We start from the raw sequence: 15,584 nt of genomic DNA on the forward strand, positions 1-15,584 counted from the left end.
TTAGTATACAGCACTGGTATTCAAACTACCGTATGTGTGAAGCTGATCAGAAATCCATTGATGCGTACAGGCACAACTACAACTTCTAAAAAATAAATCCTGCATCATTTAGCTGTATAATAAAATAATACCTTCCTTGTCTTCACACAAGTTGCTTTTAAGAGCAATAAATATGTCTTTATTTACACAGTGTAATATCTAATTCACGAGAGTCAATGCCAGGCTCACAGTAAGTTTAAATTATAAATTTTATTGCCGATATTTTTAAACTAACGTGCACTGCCATGGCACAGTGAATAGGGGGCTGGGGAGAGGAGGAAGAGGCCGCACCGGAGATGATGATCGTGGCTGAAGGCAGACAACTGGTTCAGTTTATCTGGATCCTCAGATACAGAGCGATGGGAGATGTGATGAGTGGATTTCAGACCTCGGTGAAATAGTGGTTTATGTTAAAATCCTTCAGTGTGCATTTAATTTAACCAGATTTGCGGACCAGATGAGTGGAAAATCCATAAGACCGTTTGAAGCTTCTGGCTGTGAACCCCCCTCCCCCCATGTGGTGCACCACAGATAAAAGATGCATTCACACGTACAGATAGTTTTCTTTGGTCCAACAGTTGGTGTGAACTTACGCTAGAATAAATGCAGAGACTTCTATGTGTGTAGAGTTTGAGGACCTGGGTCTGTTTGGAGATTTCTCCCCGTCTGTTATTGTACTCCTGCCTCCAGTAGGGTGCTGGGAACCAGCTGTAACTGGGGGGAACTGCAGCCGGTGAGGTGCCGCAGCGAGTCCGTTCCCAGATAAGCAAGCAGCAGTTCAGAGCGGCGGTGCAGCAGGTGGAGCATGTCCTCTGCCAGACTCTCCACTGAGGAGTATCGCACTTTGTCCAGGTCAAAAATGTCCTTTAGGAAGTACAGCACCTGGTCCTAAAGGAAAAGCATGATTCATGAGTAAATGGATTAAAACTAAATTTGAACTTGAGATCAGCAACTTCATCTTTTTTAAGAAAGGGGGAGTATACAAGGAGTTCCAGCAAAGCAGCCTAACTTATACTTATCAAATACATTCTCACCATGCCAATAATTCTCAGAAGCTGATTAATTGAGGAAGAGAGTTGATGGGTATTGGGTCTGAAAATACCAACCAATTTTTTCGATTAAATGTGTAGTCTATGGGGGGGTAAATAAATAAAAAATTGCTGAGCTGAAGGTGACATGTCAAAAACCCCCAAATATTCAGGTTACAGTGATATGAAATAGAAAAGCAGCAAACATTTAACAATGTTTCCATTCTGTTGCTTGAAAAATGACTGAAACGATTAATGGACTATTATTTGACTTTGATCATAGTCGACTATGATTATTTTTTGTCAGCTGACTAATCGTTTCAGCTCTTAACTTATATTATCATAAATAATATTTATCTGACAGTACACATGCCCTGGGAGCTGTGCTGTAATACCATGTCAATATGCCCCTTTCAATATTAGTGCAATGGTGATACAAGCGATGTGAACAGGGAAGCTCGATCAGGCACAAACATACAGGTGAGACTGACACAAAGTGAAGACCATATTTAGAATAGGGAACTGGCAGATATCAGGTGTTCCTGATGGTAGTTTCTGGTGCTGAGACTGACCTTGAAGAAGCAGCAGAAGTCGTGCAGGGAGCTCTTGGGCCCCAGGAAGCCCCAGGCCAGAACGGGGCTGATCTGCTCACACACAGCGTAGAAATGAGCGATGAACCCGTCAGGCACCTGATAAATGGCAGAGGTTACAGAGGGGATCGGATTTTCTAAGAACCGTTCTGTCCGATTAACCTGGTCGTTAGTTGTTTGTATCTACTCAAAAACTCATAAAGAAAAAGTAGGATTTCTGCTCCATTTCTGTAAATGACTATTGGTGAATATTAAGGTGAGGGGTAGGGACTGAGATAAAGATGTGAGATTATTGACAACATTTCTTCCAGCGCGCACACAGTCCTGTAACAGTACACTAGAAAACATTTTGAAGGTGCTGGACCTGTACCTTCATGTGCTGTCTCTTCTGCTTCAGCACTGACCAACAGCTTGATGCCACTGCCTGTGAAATAAATACAGATCAGATTCAACTGAACGCCAAAATTCACAAACTGGAACATGCTAACATGCTTAAAACATACATGGAACCTGTGCGGACCATTATTTTCTCCAGGTTCCCCTCCATTTCTATTTTGGCATATTTTATTTAACATTTTCACTTGGCAGTTTTACTCACAGTTTCCTTGAAGGAGCTGTTGAGCCAGCGGTTGTTGATCACATTCTGGATGGAGATCGGTGGATTCTCAAGGTCCTCAAACGAATCCATCAGGATGAAGTCCAGCACTATATCGTAGAAGTTCAAGTGCTTCACCTGGTGAGCGCGAGTATAAGATGTTATAATTTTAAAAAAAGGAGAGCGGTTGGTCTTTGACTTTTTGCTCTCTAATCTCATACAGCACCAAGAGGAAGACATATGGTGGAGAAGGTTAACCATTTCATATCACTGATAGATAAGACTCACTCCTCGCGTGGCCAGCTCCACCTCTGTGTTTTCCCAGTGCTCTGTGTGCTCTAGGAAGGAAATCATCTCATCAAATACTTCCTCGAATCTCTTTGGGCTCTGGAATCCAGACGGTAACAGTTAGGAGAGGAACAACTCATGAATGACAGATCATTATTTTATTCACGATTTTTTATTCACAATTCACTGTGGCTTCAGTCTCACCTTCTGCGCTTTAACAATAATGGAAGACAGTATCTTCTTTCCTGTGTCAGCCAGAAACATCCTGGTCGCCCTCTCGCACAAAATGAGCTGGAGACAAAACATTATTTTACTCAGACTGAGCCTTTTTTGCTTAAAATGGAGGTTGCAAAAATTGAAAATTCAACACATACAGTAAGTGGCTTTAAATTAGTGACGTGTGTAACATGATGTCCCTTCAGTGGGGTAGCACAATCCAGTGAATCTAAGCTTTCATTCCTTCCTGACTGTTTTTATTCTGTATTTCCACCTCAGTGAAAATAGCAACGGTAGCACAATGACTCCAAGCCACAACATTTATTCAGATTTATTTAAATCAATTAGACAATGTTTTAATCCAAGCCGGATCTTTTAAAATCGACTTGCACCTCTGTGATGTGTGTATAATTACAGCCCTTCTATTGTATTTCCATCTCAGGAAGTAAAAAAAGTATCAACTGTCTATTCCAAATATAGCTGTTTAAAACAAAAAAAATCATTAAAGAACAAAACAACTTTTTATATATCTGCTGGTGTATTCAATAAAATTATGAAATTCCCTTGTATTCCATGAATACACAACTTTTTAAATTCCATAATATTCCAGAAATCCTATTATCTAAGTAGGAACCATGTTATAATTTACCAGGCTTGACTGTACCTGACATGCCTGCCGCACACAGTGCAACTTAGCCAAGAAATCTATGTCCCCAACACACTCCAGCATCTCAGTCCTGTGAATGAAAAACGAGAAAATCCAACTAAAATGTCTGCAGACAACACAGGCCGCTAAAAACAAATGTAACACTTTCCAGCCTCCGTGATGTACTGCAGGTTCTCTAGCGCTGGCAATCTTCTGCATTTCATGAGTGTTATATTAATTATTGTGTTTACCGCAGCACTCTGCAGGAGATCTTGCCATCCTCAGCCATCCGCAGTGCCTCCTCGTAGAACAAGTGGTGACCCAGAGCGAAGACACTCCTCAGCTCTCTGTGCTCTGACAGCTGACACAGAGACAGACAGCACAGGCAGAAAAGGATGTGAACGGATTTCCATCCACACTGCACTTTAGAGAGAAAGCTTGAAGTGTACACACTCCTGAAAGTGTCTTTACACCGGAGCAAAAGCGCGCGCACACACACACACACACCTGTGTCCTCCTGTGATACTTGAACAGCCTTTCCAAAAAATATAAAGAAGCTTATGGATTCTGTGGGCTGACACCAAAAAAGAAGATGTCTGACCTGTGTGCTGTTACCCCTAGTCATTATTAAATTTTACTGTGCCGTTTTGAACAGCGTTAGAAAACCATTCCCGACCACGCAGAGACTTCTCCACCTTCTCGTGTGAAACAGCTCTGCAGCTGTTTTCGCTATAGCCAAAAACAGCTGCAGAGCTGGAGGAGTAAGTACAGTACAGTGAGCTGTATGTTGTACACTAATGGAGGAATGTGGAAGATCTATTTTTAGTGACTCACTAAGTATGAGTGACTCAGTTTTACTGTTGAGCTCCATCTTACAGTCACTGGTCAGGAAATGGTAGACAACAACTCTTGAGTGTTTCAGTATCTTAACGTTAAGGTTTTATAAATGTTGAGGAATAATTTATATAACTGTAGGTGCTTAGTTGCTAACGCAAGTTCAACAGTTTAACAGTCATTTACATCCACTGTGTACTGTACATGTTAACACGCAATCCTGGCAGAGATTTACAGCAGCGTGAACTCGTCCGAACATTTCATTTCAAGGAATTCAGCTTGTAGCCTCAGTAAACAAGTCAGCAATTCTTAAACACCCGTTTATTTCTGTATGTTGTGGGTCAAATGCACCAGTAGTAGCGGACACACTGCTCGAGCCCCCACAGTGACTTAATGAGTAAAAGAGATAAGCTGAGTAGTGGTAAACACCGGGCGGTAAACCTTCAGGAGGATCAAAGCTATTTGAATCAAACTCCTGCTGTGAACCAGTCGTACATTTGATGCTTCAGAAAGTTTGAGATTAATGTTTGCTTGTTGCTCTTCAAGTATGCATGGCTGTACTCAGCTGTGACAAAGCATTTTATTCATTAACCTGCGCTTCTACAGATTCTACCTTAGTGTTACAGTAACATAAATAACACTAACATGATTATTTTTCACTGATAATCCAGATTATTTTGCAAGATAGAAGAGATCGACGTCCCAATAAATGGTTAGTGGTGTTTTTGTGAAAAAAATAATTTTACTACACATTTTGAGACAAAATTTCAGTTGTAACAACCCATTGTATGGAATCAGACAATTCACCTCATGTTTTATTGAAAACCTGTGTTAATAATACATAATGCTGCAGTTCTGTTGTTTATTAACTGAGATTATATTGCCTGATTTGTAACCACATCTGATTGTCTTTATTATATTGTGAATCACTAATTTTGTTTTATGTTATAAAAGCTCCTGACACTTAATATCAACCAGGCCATAATCCATAGTTTCCTTCTGAAAACCTCAATTACTATACTTTAGTAAGATCTACTTATAAACTGTTAATGGAAGACACGTTAACAGATACTTTTAAATCACTCGTCTGCTATTTCCGTATCTTGTCTATTTTCAGTAAAAAGTGACTATGAATTGAAGAAAATACAGAAACGTGGAAACGTATGAATAAATTTTTCTTCACTGAACCAAAAAATCTGTGCGGCAGTGTTCATTCATCATTAGTAGAGCAATATTTTTTCATGTATATTGCTACGAAAAGTGGAATTTGTTTTTGGATTTTTTTTTTTTCCCCTCAAACAATTTGAGAGCACGTTTTTGTGTTTTTTTTGTAAATACCATGACAACTCACAATAAGTTACTCAAGCATATCAGAATTCTGGAGCTGTAAATGAGATGATTAATGAGGTGATCTAGGGATAAGGGGTTATTTCCAGAATGAAGTTAAGTGCCTCTCTTACCTCCGCAGCAGAAACAAATGAGTCGGTGGAGGCGATGCTGATGCTGTCTCTCAGATACACATCTTCCAGCTCCTCTCTGGTCAAAATGTCTGCTATCTTATCTGTAAAGGAGCATAGGTAGCTCTTCTATTTGATTGCCTTAAATTGTAAAGTCAAGCAATGTAATGTTCTCAAAGCTTTTGTATGGCTTTGGATTAAATTGCATAGGTGTGCAGATTTTTCCGTGTCGATGATGAAAAATGACACAAAATATCGTATCAGTGACTCACCCTGGCTGTTGCTGTGGGACGACGGCTCTGACATGCCCAACACTCCCTCAAACTCCTCCTGGAGGCGGTAAGCCCTCTGCAGCAGAGACTTCAGCCGGTGGATGAACTCTGCGCTGATGACGTCCTGAACACAAAAAAAATTCGAGATGAGGAAGGGAAATATGGCTTACAAAGACAGGTCCTAGTGCTTTATCTTAATAAACGTTAATGTGAGCGTACTGGCGTATGGAAAGGTATTGTGAGTACATAGTTACTCAGTAGTTACTCAGTTGCATAAAAACGATGTTGAAGCATTAAACAAGATAACGCACATTTACAATAACGAACAACTCGATCGATCTTCTGATCAACCGGTGCTCATTCTTGGGAATGTTAATTCTTCTTATCTCGAACGTTATCTTCCTACTTTACAGCAGTATGATGACTGCCCCACTCGATTGACTCGCATCCTGCGTAAGTGCTACAGCAATATACTGTACGCTTATAATGCCGGGTGCTTTCCTGTGCTGGTGAAGTCAGATCACCATGTTATACACCGGCTCCCCAGGTATCAAGCTAAGGTAAAATAGGAGAAATCAGTAACTACTTTTTACTTACAAACTTACTTTTTTTTTTAATGTATTTTAAATGATGTCCCTGCCCTTGTTGTCCTCATTTTTGTCCTGTATTAACAATTTGTTTTGAAGCTTGTTTTGATGCAATTTTCCACAACATTGACAATTAAACAACTAAATTTTTATTTAAAAGCATGCATCTAGTAATGTAGGATGGTGCAAGCTGGGGCACAAGTACAATTAAGAAATGTTTTTATACCCGTATTATTTATTTTTTTATTTTTGTCTTTTTTCTGTTAGTTCATCTTGTTATTTTCATTTTTTGTTCAAGTAATTTGACTCAAACATTGTAAATGAGGGTCTGACTCAATTAATCTCTTGAGTATAAATAAAAGGATGATGATGATGATGTTAATGATGATTTTAAACCCCTTTTCAGTTCTTTCTTAGGAATCCCTCTTAACCTATTTTTAATAAGCTTTCTAATGAGGCCCAAATGAGCAGGGGATATCCTTGACAGAAGATCAAGCAGCAGACTGGACGTCTGTTTGGGTTCCCAGGCTTAACTATTTGACCCGCACTAATCCAAAACCCTTGCAACCAGATTGCAGAGCCAATGAATTAGCTGTTATACAATCCAAACTCTGTGACACCAGTGGGCTGTCAAGAGTGCTGGTTTTGCATATATTTGACCTGTAGTGCAGTGTCTGTGGGCAGTCTACTCCTCTTAGCCTTCTTCTGGTTTAGAATAACAGAGCACACGTACAGAAAATGTTGGTAGGACTTGAATTAATACACCATTTCTTGAGTCTCAGGCTGAGGCAGATGCTGTCCATTTATTTTATGTTTTGGTAGGGCAAAATAAACTGTGCATGTGCCTTTTACAGGCTCCCAGGTGATGGGCATTTCATAGTTAAAAAATTCAACGTCTTAAAAAGTACCATAACTGCTTTACTCCTATCATTGTTTAAGCATGTGTTTCTGTGTGTTCACCTCCATGCTCTGCTCAGCGATGGCGTCTCCAGCTCCCGTTTTGATGGAGGCACAACTTGAATCGTCCTCAGCCTGCCTGCTCCTGAATGTCAGCGCTTCCTCCCACCGCCGAAGAGCCTCTTCAAACAAATCCATACCTGCAAACACAACACACATTAACTTCAAATCTCCCAAAACAATTAAAAAATTCGTTACTGTCAACTTTCATTACGTCAATACATTTTTTATTATGTGGCCCATAAGTATAGAGGTACAATGAGTGATTTTACCCATAAGGTACAGGTTTTCAGGTGTTGTGACTGGTAAGTTGACCACACTGCAGATGTCAGCGTCTCCTGCTCTGTCCCAACAGGTGGATTCATTTGCACAGGTACTGCTGCTCGATGAGTTCATGCTTTTTACCTGCAAAGACAGCAGAAGGAACATAGTTAACTTTCATGCAGCCGTAGCAGCATCTTAATACAAAAGTAATGCAGGTCCAGCCCATTACTCCAGCATTCCAGTTGTGTCTTCACTATTTAGTCTACAGATGTAGGTCTAGAAATGTACAACAATGTAGGTCATGTACAAGAAACCTACACAACTCATCTGCTTACATAATAAACCCTACCTACAGATAACATACATTATAAGTAAATGCTATTTGACCAACCGGTTTATTTATCATTTACTACAGAAACTATGGGAGAAGTCACATAAAGTGCGTTTGGAATGATCGGAAAACCTGACACAAGTGAAATAAGGTCACTCTGCACAATGAATCTTAACCATTTCTTAACCTGATTTGTGTCTATTAGATAGGAAAATATGAACCACAACAAACGAGATACAAAAAAATTTAACAAAATAAACCTCTCAATTCTGGTTTACACAAAAGAAAGCCATTGATATCACACCAGTGTTTATGTATATTTGTCATCCTTCAGCTTTTTAAAGGCTTTTTCTAGCCATCACTGCATTATGTTTCTCGGCTTCAGGGAAAAAACAAAAAACAAACAAACAAAAAAACCTCTTTATAATAAAACTGTGCCTTTGTCTTACCGAGGCCAAGCTCAGAAGGGACCCAGACAGTTTTCTGTAGTCTCCTGTTGTGAGGACCAGACCAGAGGAGTAGCTATTCTTGGAGTTTAGGGAGAGAGTGATGTTTTGACTGGTGTTATCTGGATATACAAAGACGAGAGTTCAGAGTTTAACATTTTAGAGACCAATCAGAATACAGTGATCACAGTACATAAGCATGTAGCAGGATTACACAATGGATAAACAATGTCGGCCAATTTGATTACTATGATAGAAACTTCTGCTGTAGTTGCTGTTCTCTTTGAATCACTTCAAACCTGTTTTAATAGTTGACTTTCTGGCTCACCTGCTGCCGAGAGCTGGTTTGTAAATCACGTTCCAGCTCAAACAATTTTTTACAAGCCAGGTTCATGCACAGTTTGTAGAGATTTGCTTTGATTTCCGCACGATCAGAGAGTGTACAGGAGCCAGCACGGGCAAAGTTAGAGAGAAGGCAACAGTCAAACACTGCCAACACATTTAACGTGTTAAGAGTCTCAAAAAAGTTACTAGCCAGTCAGGCAGCAGGTTATTTGGACTCGGTGAATACTGATTTCCGACTACCTCTGTCATTCTTTAATTGCATGTACATATCAATACTATAATTCACATGTAATTCACTGTTGGGTCACGTACAGTACAAGCATTAGGAAGCATTTATTGCATCAGATAATTTGAATCCATTATCACAAGACTTAGAAAAACTGATGTTCACATATACAGAAACTGAACTGTCCTTGCAAAAATGTATCCAATCACCGTTTAAACTACTATAAACATTTCCATATATGAAGCTATCTACGGTTTAAAGAAAAAATAAAAAAATAAAAAAATGCTATCAGTTATGTTCAAAAGAATTAATTATCCCAGGCCAACTGTTCATCTGACCCCATCTAATCCTACATTTCTGTTAATTTCCCTTTAGGACTCTAATCAGTAGTAAATCTTCTTAAGTGAGATTAAACGAGTTAAAGCATTTATCTGGAACCTGCCGTTTACAGTTGAAGGTAATACAGTTGCAGCCTAACAGTGGTTATATCACAAACCAGCAACAGGGCTAGAATACTAAACAGTCAGGCCAGTGAGCTGCTGGCTTTAGGGTAAAAAAAAAAAATTATCACAATGTCAGGAAGTCTTACCATTCTCTGCTGAGGCTGGGGAGAATAACTCAAATCCAGCTTGCTCCCACTGAGGCGACTGAGCCTTCTTTCTACCCTTCCTCCTCTGGAAGCGGCGTGCAAGGAACAGGACCGAGACGGCACCAAAGGCGGTGGCAGCCACCAGCTTCTTGGTGCCTGTACTGACACTCACCTGGAGGGAAAGTGTAGGGAGGAAAAACCAGAACTTAAATGTTTATGTGATTTAGAAGGAACCCTGACCAGCAGATTGGTTTCTGTCTTATTTGGTTAGTCTGGGATGGGCAAAAAATTAAAAAATCGGATCCCTTTTCCTGACCACTGGAATTATATAATCCCAAAGCTCAAAGACACTACCTATTCTCTGTATCTTGTTAAATGATCACTGTTACATGTAAAACTGACTGGGAAAGAAGACAATCTTGCCAGTCATTAGGGCGAATCACAATACCAACCAGCACGTGTCCATAGCACTGAGTATTCAACGCTGTTGAACAGCTGCTCTGTATTAAGACAACACTGATCCATTTAAGAAGTTTGATTTATTTTGTTCAATATAGAAAGGGATTCTGTAGAAAACATGGTTTATTGATTTGGTATTGATATAAAAACTCAAATATCTTTGGCACCAGCATGAGAAAATTTCAAGTGATGCCCAGTCATAACAAAATGGCTGTTAGGATAACCCTAACTCTCATTAAGGTTAAACGAGAAAAAAAAAAAAAAAAAAATTTTAAACAGTTAAAACTATCCACACTACTCCAATACAGATGATCCATTTCTGGGTCATGTTTTGTTTGGTGCTCTTATTTTCACATTCCAACAGAAAACCGAGGTGATGTGAAATTAGATCCAGATCCTCAGGAAATGCAAGTTCAACACCTGAAAGAATAGATTTCCTGCTTGTTTGGAGTTCAAATGAGGATATAATGGATACAGATTATGTAACAGGTGGCACTGAGAATCAGCTGCCAGCCTTTCATCTAGATTTTAAAGAATCAGTTTCAGAGAGCGTGCGTAGCCCCTGTCAGTCTATAGATAGAAACACTGACTGACGAGGCGATTATCCATGCAGGCAACACTGCTGCACATTCCCAACAAATGAGATTACATAAGCACTCAGTTTGGAGCTATGACAACAGCCATAATATTGACTTTTTTGAAAAGCTACTGAATGGGCTGGGACGATTAATTGAGGCTACAGGTCTGCAATGTCTCTGTACTGTGTTGGTTTCTGCTACCACCACACGGCAGGAATGCTTCTTCCAGACTGTTAATGATATCAGATCCGCTACGTGACTCTGAGCACACACAAACTCTCCTCATGCACTACTCATAAACACATCATGAGGGTCAAAAAAAGGAAAATACCAGTTACCATCCGTAAGGACACAAAAACCAGCAAAGAAAACAGTGGCAATCACCTGAAATGTTCACGTGAAAAGATGGAAGTACTTCAGTACTCCATCAAGTCCTGTTACAGTAATCGAGGAGCTTTTTAATGTACTTCCACTTTTTTTGTGCACATTTTAAACTGTAATTTTAATTTGCACTTATTTCTGTACTTGCTAAATACTACATAAACTGCATAGAACTGCATTCGTATTGAAAACTGGACAACTGCAGGGCCATTTGAAATGAATAGTCTCAAATGTCTGTGTACTTTATTTTGCAAATGCATGTCGCATCGTAAAATTTTCCCATTCTGAAAAGTCACATACAAAACGGTTGTCTTTTCCATAATGCACACTGTAAATGAACTTTCGTAAGAGTGGATTTTAATACCAGAATTTTGGCTTCTACTTTAGTAAAACATCCACATAGAATCACGTGCATCTTTTCACGTGCATCAAGCTACGCCGCTGGCCAGTGTCTTTCCATCAGACAACGCCATTAGCTAAAGAATTAAACCGCTCAAGCAAGTAGTAGTACTTCACATCTAAACAGATACAACGACAGGCTTCTCTAATGGGCTTAGAAGGACCGCTATGAATGGAGCTGTGCCACATTCAATTAGAGCAGACCTCCGGGCAACTCGTTGTGCTTCACAAAGGCACATTCCTGATTGAAAAAACCTTGTGTGACAAAACAGGTTGAAAGAAAGCACGTGGATTTTCTGCCTACTAGTAGCACTAGAAAGTTTTGATGAACGGGTCAAGGTATCTGTGTTTCATGTTCCACCAGCATGCGCATGACGGTGCAAATGAACACAATGACCACAGGGGTGAGGGGTTATAGTTTCCCTACTCCAAACAACCAAACACAGCAAGTTAACTAATTACAAAAGGGCTATTCAATAAATGAGGTTTTTGTGAGGTCATGTAACTTAGGTTTACACACTCCAATTAACACAAATTTATGAGCTGAAGTCTGAGTGTTGTAGTTGACTGAAATAAAATATTATTCACAAATAACGAATTCATTCTACAATTTTTTTAATTTGTTTTTTTTTTCGAAACAAAAAAGTGAGTTCAACATCAGCCACGATGAAGAGAGCGCGGATCTTTTGAGGTAATTCAACATACTTTTCAGTTCCAAAAATAATCGTGACTCCTATATCCACATATTTATGATAAAAAAGGGTCCACTGCAATTTGAAAGGCTTGTTCTGTCATTAAGTATATATGAATGAATGAACTTAGTGTTACACTCAACATGGGGAGTCTGCAATTGTCTAATTGTACTGTTTTTTACCCCTTCTCTATCATTGCTGTCATTTGTACTGTTACCAATGTTTTGTTGTGTTAAAAAAAGAATTGTTACAACAAACAGTAGGATACTGTAATTCATTTTTGTATCCATAAATTATAAGAGAGTGTGTGTGTGTGTGTGTGTGTCTGTGTGTGTGTGTGTGTGTGTGGGGGGGGTAACCAATTCAGCACAATACATTTCACCGCCGCTGTAGACAGAATTGGAGTGAATACTTTTGACTCCTTCCGTCTATCCCTTCAGTTGTCGTCCCCAACACGGAGAATCCTGGGTCTTGTGGGGTGTCAATATGAATCGTTTCCCTACCAGCTTGGAATATATCATTCCAATAATTTTTCAGTTTCGGGCATTACGAGACGTTATGGTGGTTGCCCACCTGTGCTCTGCAGTTGCTCCAAGAGCTGCTTCAAATGAAAAGGTTTGTTTTAGATGTTATATGTGGTGTTCTGAAAAACTTGATTATAGTCTCCCACTTGTATTCTCTCCATGTATTTGAGCGTGTAACTAGGTTTGCCTCTGAGCATAGTTCCTCTCAAGTGTTTACTGGTGTTCCCTGATCCAATCTGGTCTCCCATCTTTCTTTAATACATATTGAATAATTTGGGTCCTTACATAGAAACACCTGTTACAATCTGAGGATTACTTTATCCAACCTGTTCACTGACTCTATATTTATTCAGAATTTATCCAATTCACTAGGATTTGTTATTTTGTCCAAGTATTTATGTTTGGTTAGAAAACTTCCCAGCTGTAAAAAAGTCTGATTTTGGTAGACCAAATTCAACCCTTATTTGTTAAAATGACTTCAAGTTGCCTTTATGAGGAAGAACAAACACATATTTTAGTCTTTCTATTTGTTTAGGCCAGTATTACGACCAGACAAATCAAAAATAAACAGCAAACCAGCAAATATTTGCAATACAGTTAAAGAATGAGGAAACAACCTCAAAGTTCAATCATACCCTCAACAACCTCGCCTTTTATGACCCACAGATAGACGCCAGTTAGAACTCCTAATCGCAACGCTGCTGAGAAACACCTGCCACTTTCAAACACACCCTCACCTGTGCCAGGGAGCTGTAGATGGACAGTGGCAGGTTGACCATGCGCAGGGCAGCAGCCTTGACGGACAGCTGGGAGCTCGTGAGGGTCTCATGTGTCATTGTGGCGGTCTATCCATGACTTGGCCACTCTCTTACCCTCATCACCATTCTGCTGGAGCTGAAGAGGTAGACAGGAGTGAATGACATGAAAGGGTTTAACCTTGGAGGCTAAAGAGGGGATATAATGACGTTATTACATAAAGCCTCTGACATACAGTATGTGCAAGTAGCAATGCTTGCCCAAACTGAGTATAGCAGGGCTTATCAACCACGTATATATTATTAAAATACTTGTGAAAAAAAAAAAAAAAATCCTGATTACATAAAATTATTACTTGCATGAAAACTATCGTGAAAGAACTGACAGACTGTAAAATGTAAAGATAATTCATTGATGCACAGTACTAACAGCACACCCACCAAAAGGTATGAAACATTTCAAACTTAACATTGTATGCATGCCTGAACAAAGTGGCTGTCTGAGTAAGTAAGTAATCTGGAGACCTCTTTTTTTTTTTTGCCAACGCACTTTTGCTTTGTCTAAACACCGTTCCACAGTGTAGAACCACATCTAAGCTGCTGTACATCTCCCTGACATGACTGCATGCAACATCCAATTAAGTCTGCACGAGAGACACATGTGGCCGAGTCTTAGCGTGACAAAATGTTGTTTCTTCGTCTTAGTAAATCAAACTTTTAACCTGTCTCATAACTTTGGCTTGAGTCATAATGTCAATTTATTAACTTTTGACTATCTCATAACTGTTATTTAGAAACTCAAAATTTAAAATGATCATTTCATAATTAGGACCAGCTATATCTTGTTACTGAGCAGAACTGCAGCAATTAGCTGATTAAATGATTAGTCGACTGAAATGAAAATTACTCTGCAAATATTCTGATAATCGACTGGCCATTTTTCAGGCAAAAAAAAGTCCAAATATTCTTTGGTTTCAACATCTTAAACTTTACTTGGTATATCTGGCAGTTAATTATAAATTTTTAACTTTGGGACTGTTGGTCAGACATAACAAACAACCTGAAGAAATAACTTTGGGCTCTGAAAAATTATTACTGCCATTTTTTTCACAATTGTTTAACATTTTATTAACTACACGATTATTGAGAAAGTAATGGACAGATTCGTCAATAATGAAAACAATTGTTAGTTGCAGCCCCACTTTCCTTTACTAAATTTGGGGAAACGCACTACTGTCTATACTTTTTAGTGTACTTATGTTTTGCATTTTATATCAGTCTAGACTATTTTAACTTATTTAATTTTTCCCCCCTCGGTGTGTTTTAAATGTTGTTCTAATGCTTTTCTGTTCTTTATGTAGAGTACTGTGAATTGCCTCTGTGTTTGAAAGGTGCAACACAAATCATAATTTCTATTACTACTCTACAACAAAGACAGAGAGAAACACCTACTGGATGTATATAAAGCAATCTATTACATTTCCCATTTAATCCACTGAGAGCCACTAGACACCGGAGTCAAAGTCCTTGTATGAAAAAACATACTTGACCATTTAAGCTGATTCTGATACTGCCTGATATAACAGAACTTATTCATATTTTCATTCATTAGTACGACACCTAAAGCATAGGGCAACAATAAATTAGCAATTCCTTCATGAGTTTCAGTAACTCCATGAAATGTTTTAGGGGATAAAACGCTAAAATTAATAAAAAAAAAACAGCACCCTAGCTCTGAAACAGTCTGTCAGATTAATCATATTAGCACATGGTAAATCAATGATAGAGCTCTCAGCTGCTACTGGCCTAACTGAGCGGCTAATGGCTAACTTAGCTAACAAGGCTAATAACGGCCAGCAGTGTCGGCCCTTGTTTGCCTTGAATTAAACAGTCTAACAAATAAACTCGTCGGCCGGGGTGGCCGTCTTCTAACCGACTATTGCAAACGTAAAGTATCGAAAATATCACCGGTACATTTTCGAAATTTCCTCCGCAGCGGTTCCCGCTCGCGCAACCGGTCCTCGGCTGACCTCAGCGGCGGCAGAGTGAAGGACTCGGCCAACAGCACGCGTCCATCCAGCTTGAC

At 39.3% G+C, this 15,584-nt stretch overlaps 1 protein-coding gene across 2 annotated transcripts; it reads right to left on the reverse strand.

Annotated features, from left to right (window-relative positions):
- Positions 1-230: 230 nt before the first annotated feature.
- Positions 231-15,584, reverse strand: miga1 (mitoguardin 1). Of its 2 annotated transcripts, none has more exons than XM_040144406.1 (16): positions 15,473-15,584; positions 13,481-13,637; positions 9,711-9,882; positions 8,554-8,672; positions 7,782-7,914; positions 7,513-7,649; positions 5,966-6,089; positions 5,697-5,797; positions 3,654-3,763; positions 3,421-3,493; positions 2,745-2,831; positions 2,541-2,639; positions 2,256-2,390; positions 2,028-2,081; positions 1,640-1,756; positions 231-927 (listed from the first exon to the last, which is right to left on the reverse strand). In XM_040144406.1, exons 2-16 carry the CDS (start codon positions 13,577-13,579, stop codon positions 709-711), a joined length of 1,779 nt encoding a protein of 592 aa, XP_040000340.1. In that variant the 5' UTR covers positions 13,580-13,637; positions 15,473-15,584; the 3' UTR covers positions 231-708. The 2 variants fall into 2 exon arrangements, with proteins under 2 accessions (XP_040000340.1, XP_040000339.1); XM_040144405.1 differs by having other exon boundaries at positions 3,406-3,493.

The sequence above is a fragment of the Xiphias gladius genome, chromosome 14, assembly GCF_016859285.1.
Source record: "Xiphias gladius isolate SHS-SW01 ecotype Sanya breed wild chromosome 14, ASM1685928v1, whole genome shotgun sequence".
Classification (NCBI taxonomy): Eukaryota; Metazoa; Chordata; class Actinopteri; order Istiophoriformes; family Xiphiidae; genus Xiphias; species Xiphias gladius.

Bases quoted from the DNA above. Each gene is read 5' to 3' on its own strand.
- miga1 (XM_040144405.1), bottom strand. From the start codon at position 13,579: ATGACACATGAGACCCTCACGAGCTCCCAGCTGTCCGTCAAGGCTGCT. The intron at 2,391-2,540 runs GTGAGTCTTATC...CGCGCTCACCAG, and splicing joins TGGAGCTGGCCACGCGAGGA to GTGAAGCACTTGAACTTCTA. The intron at 928-1,639 runs GTCAGTCTCAGC...CTTTTCCTTTAG, and splicing joins ACTTCTGCTGCTTCTTCAAG to GACCAGGTGCTGTACTTCCT.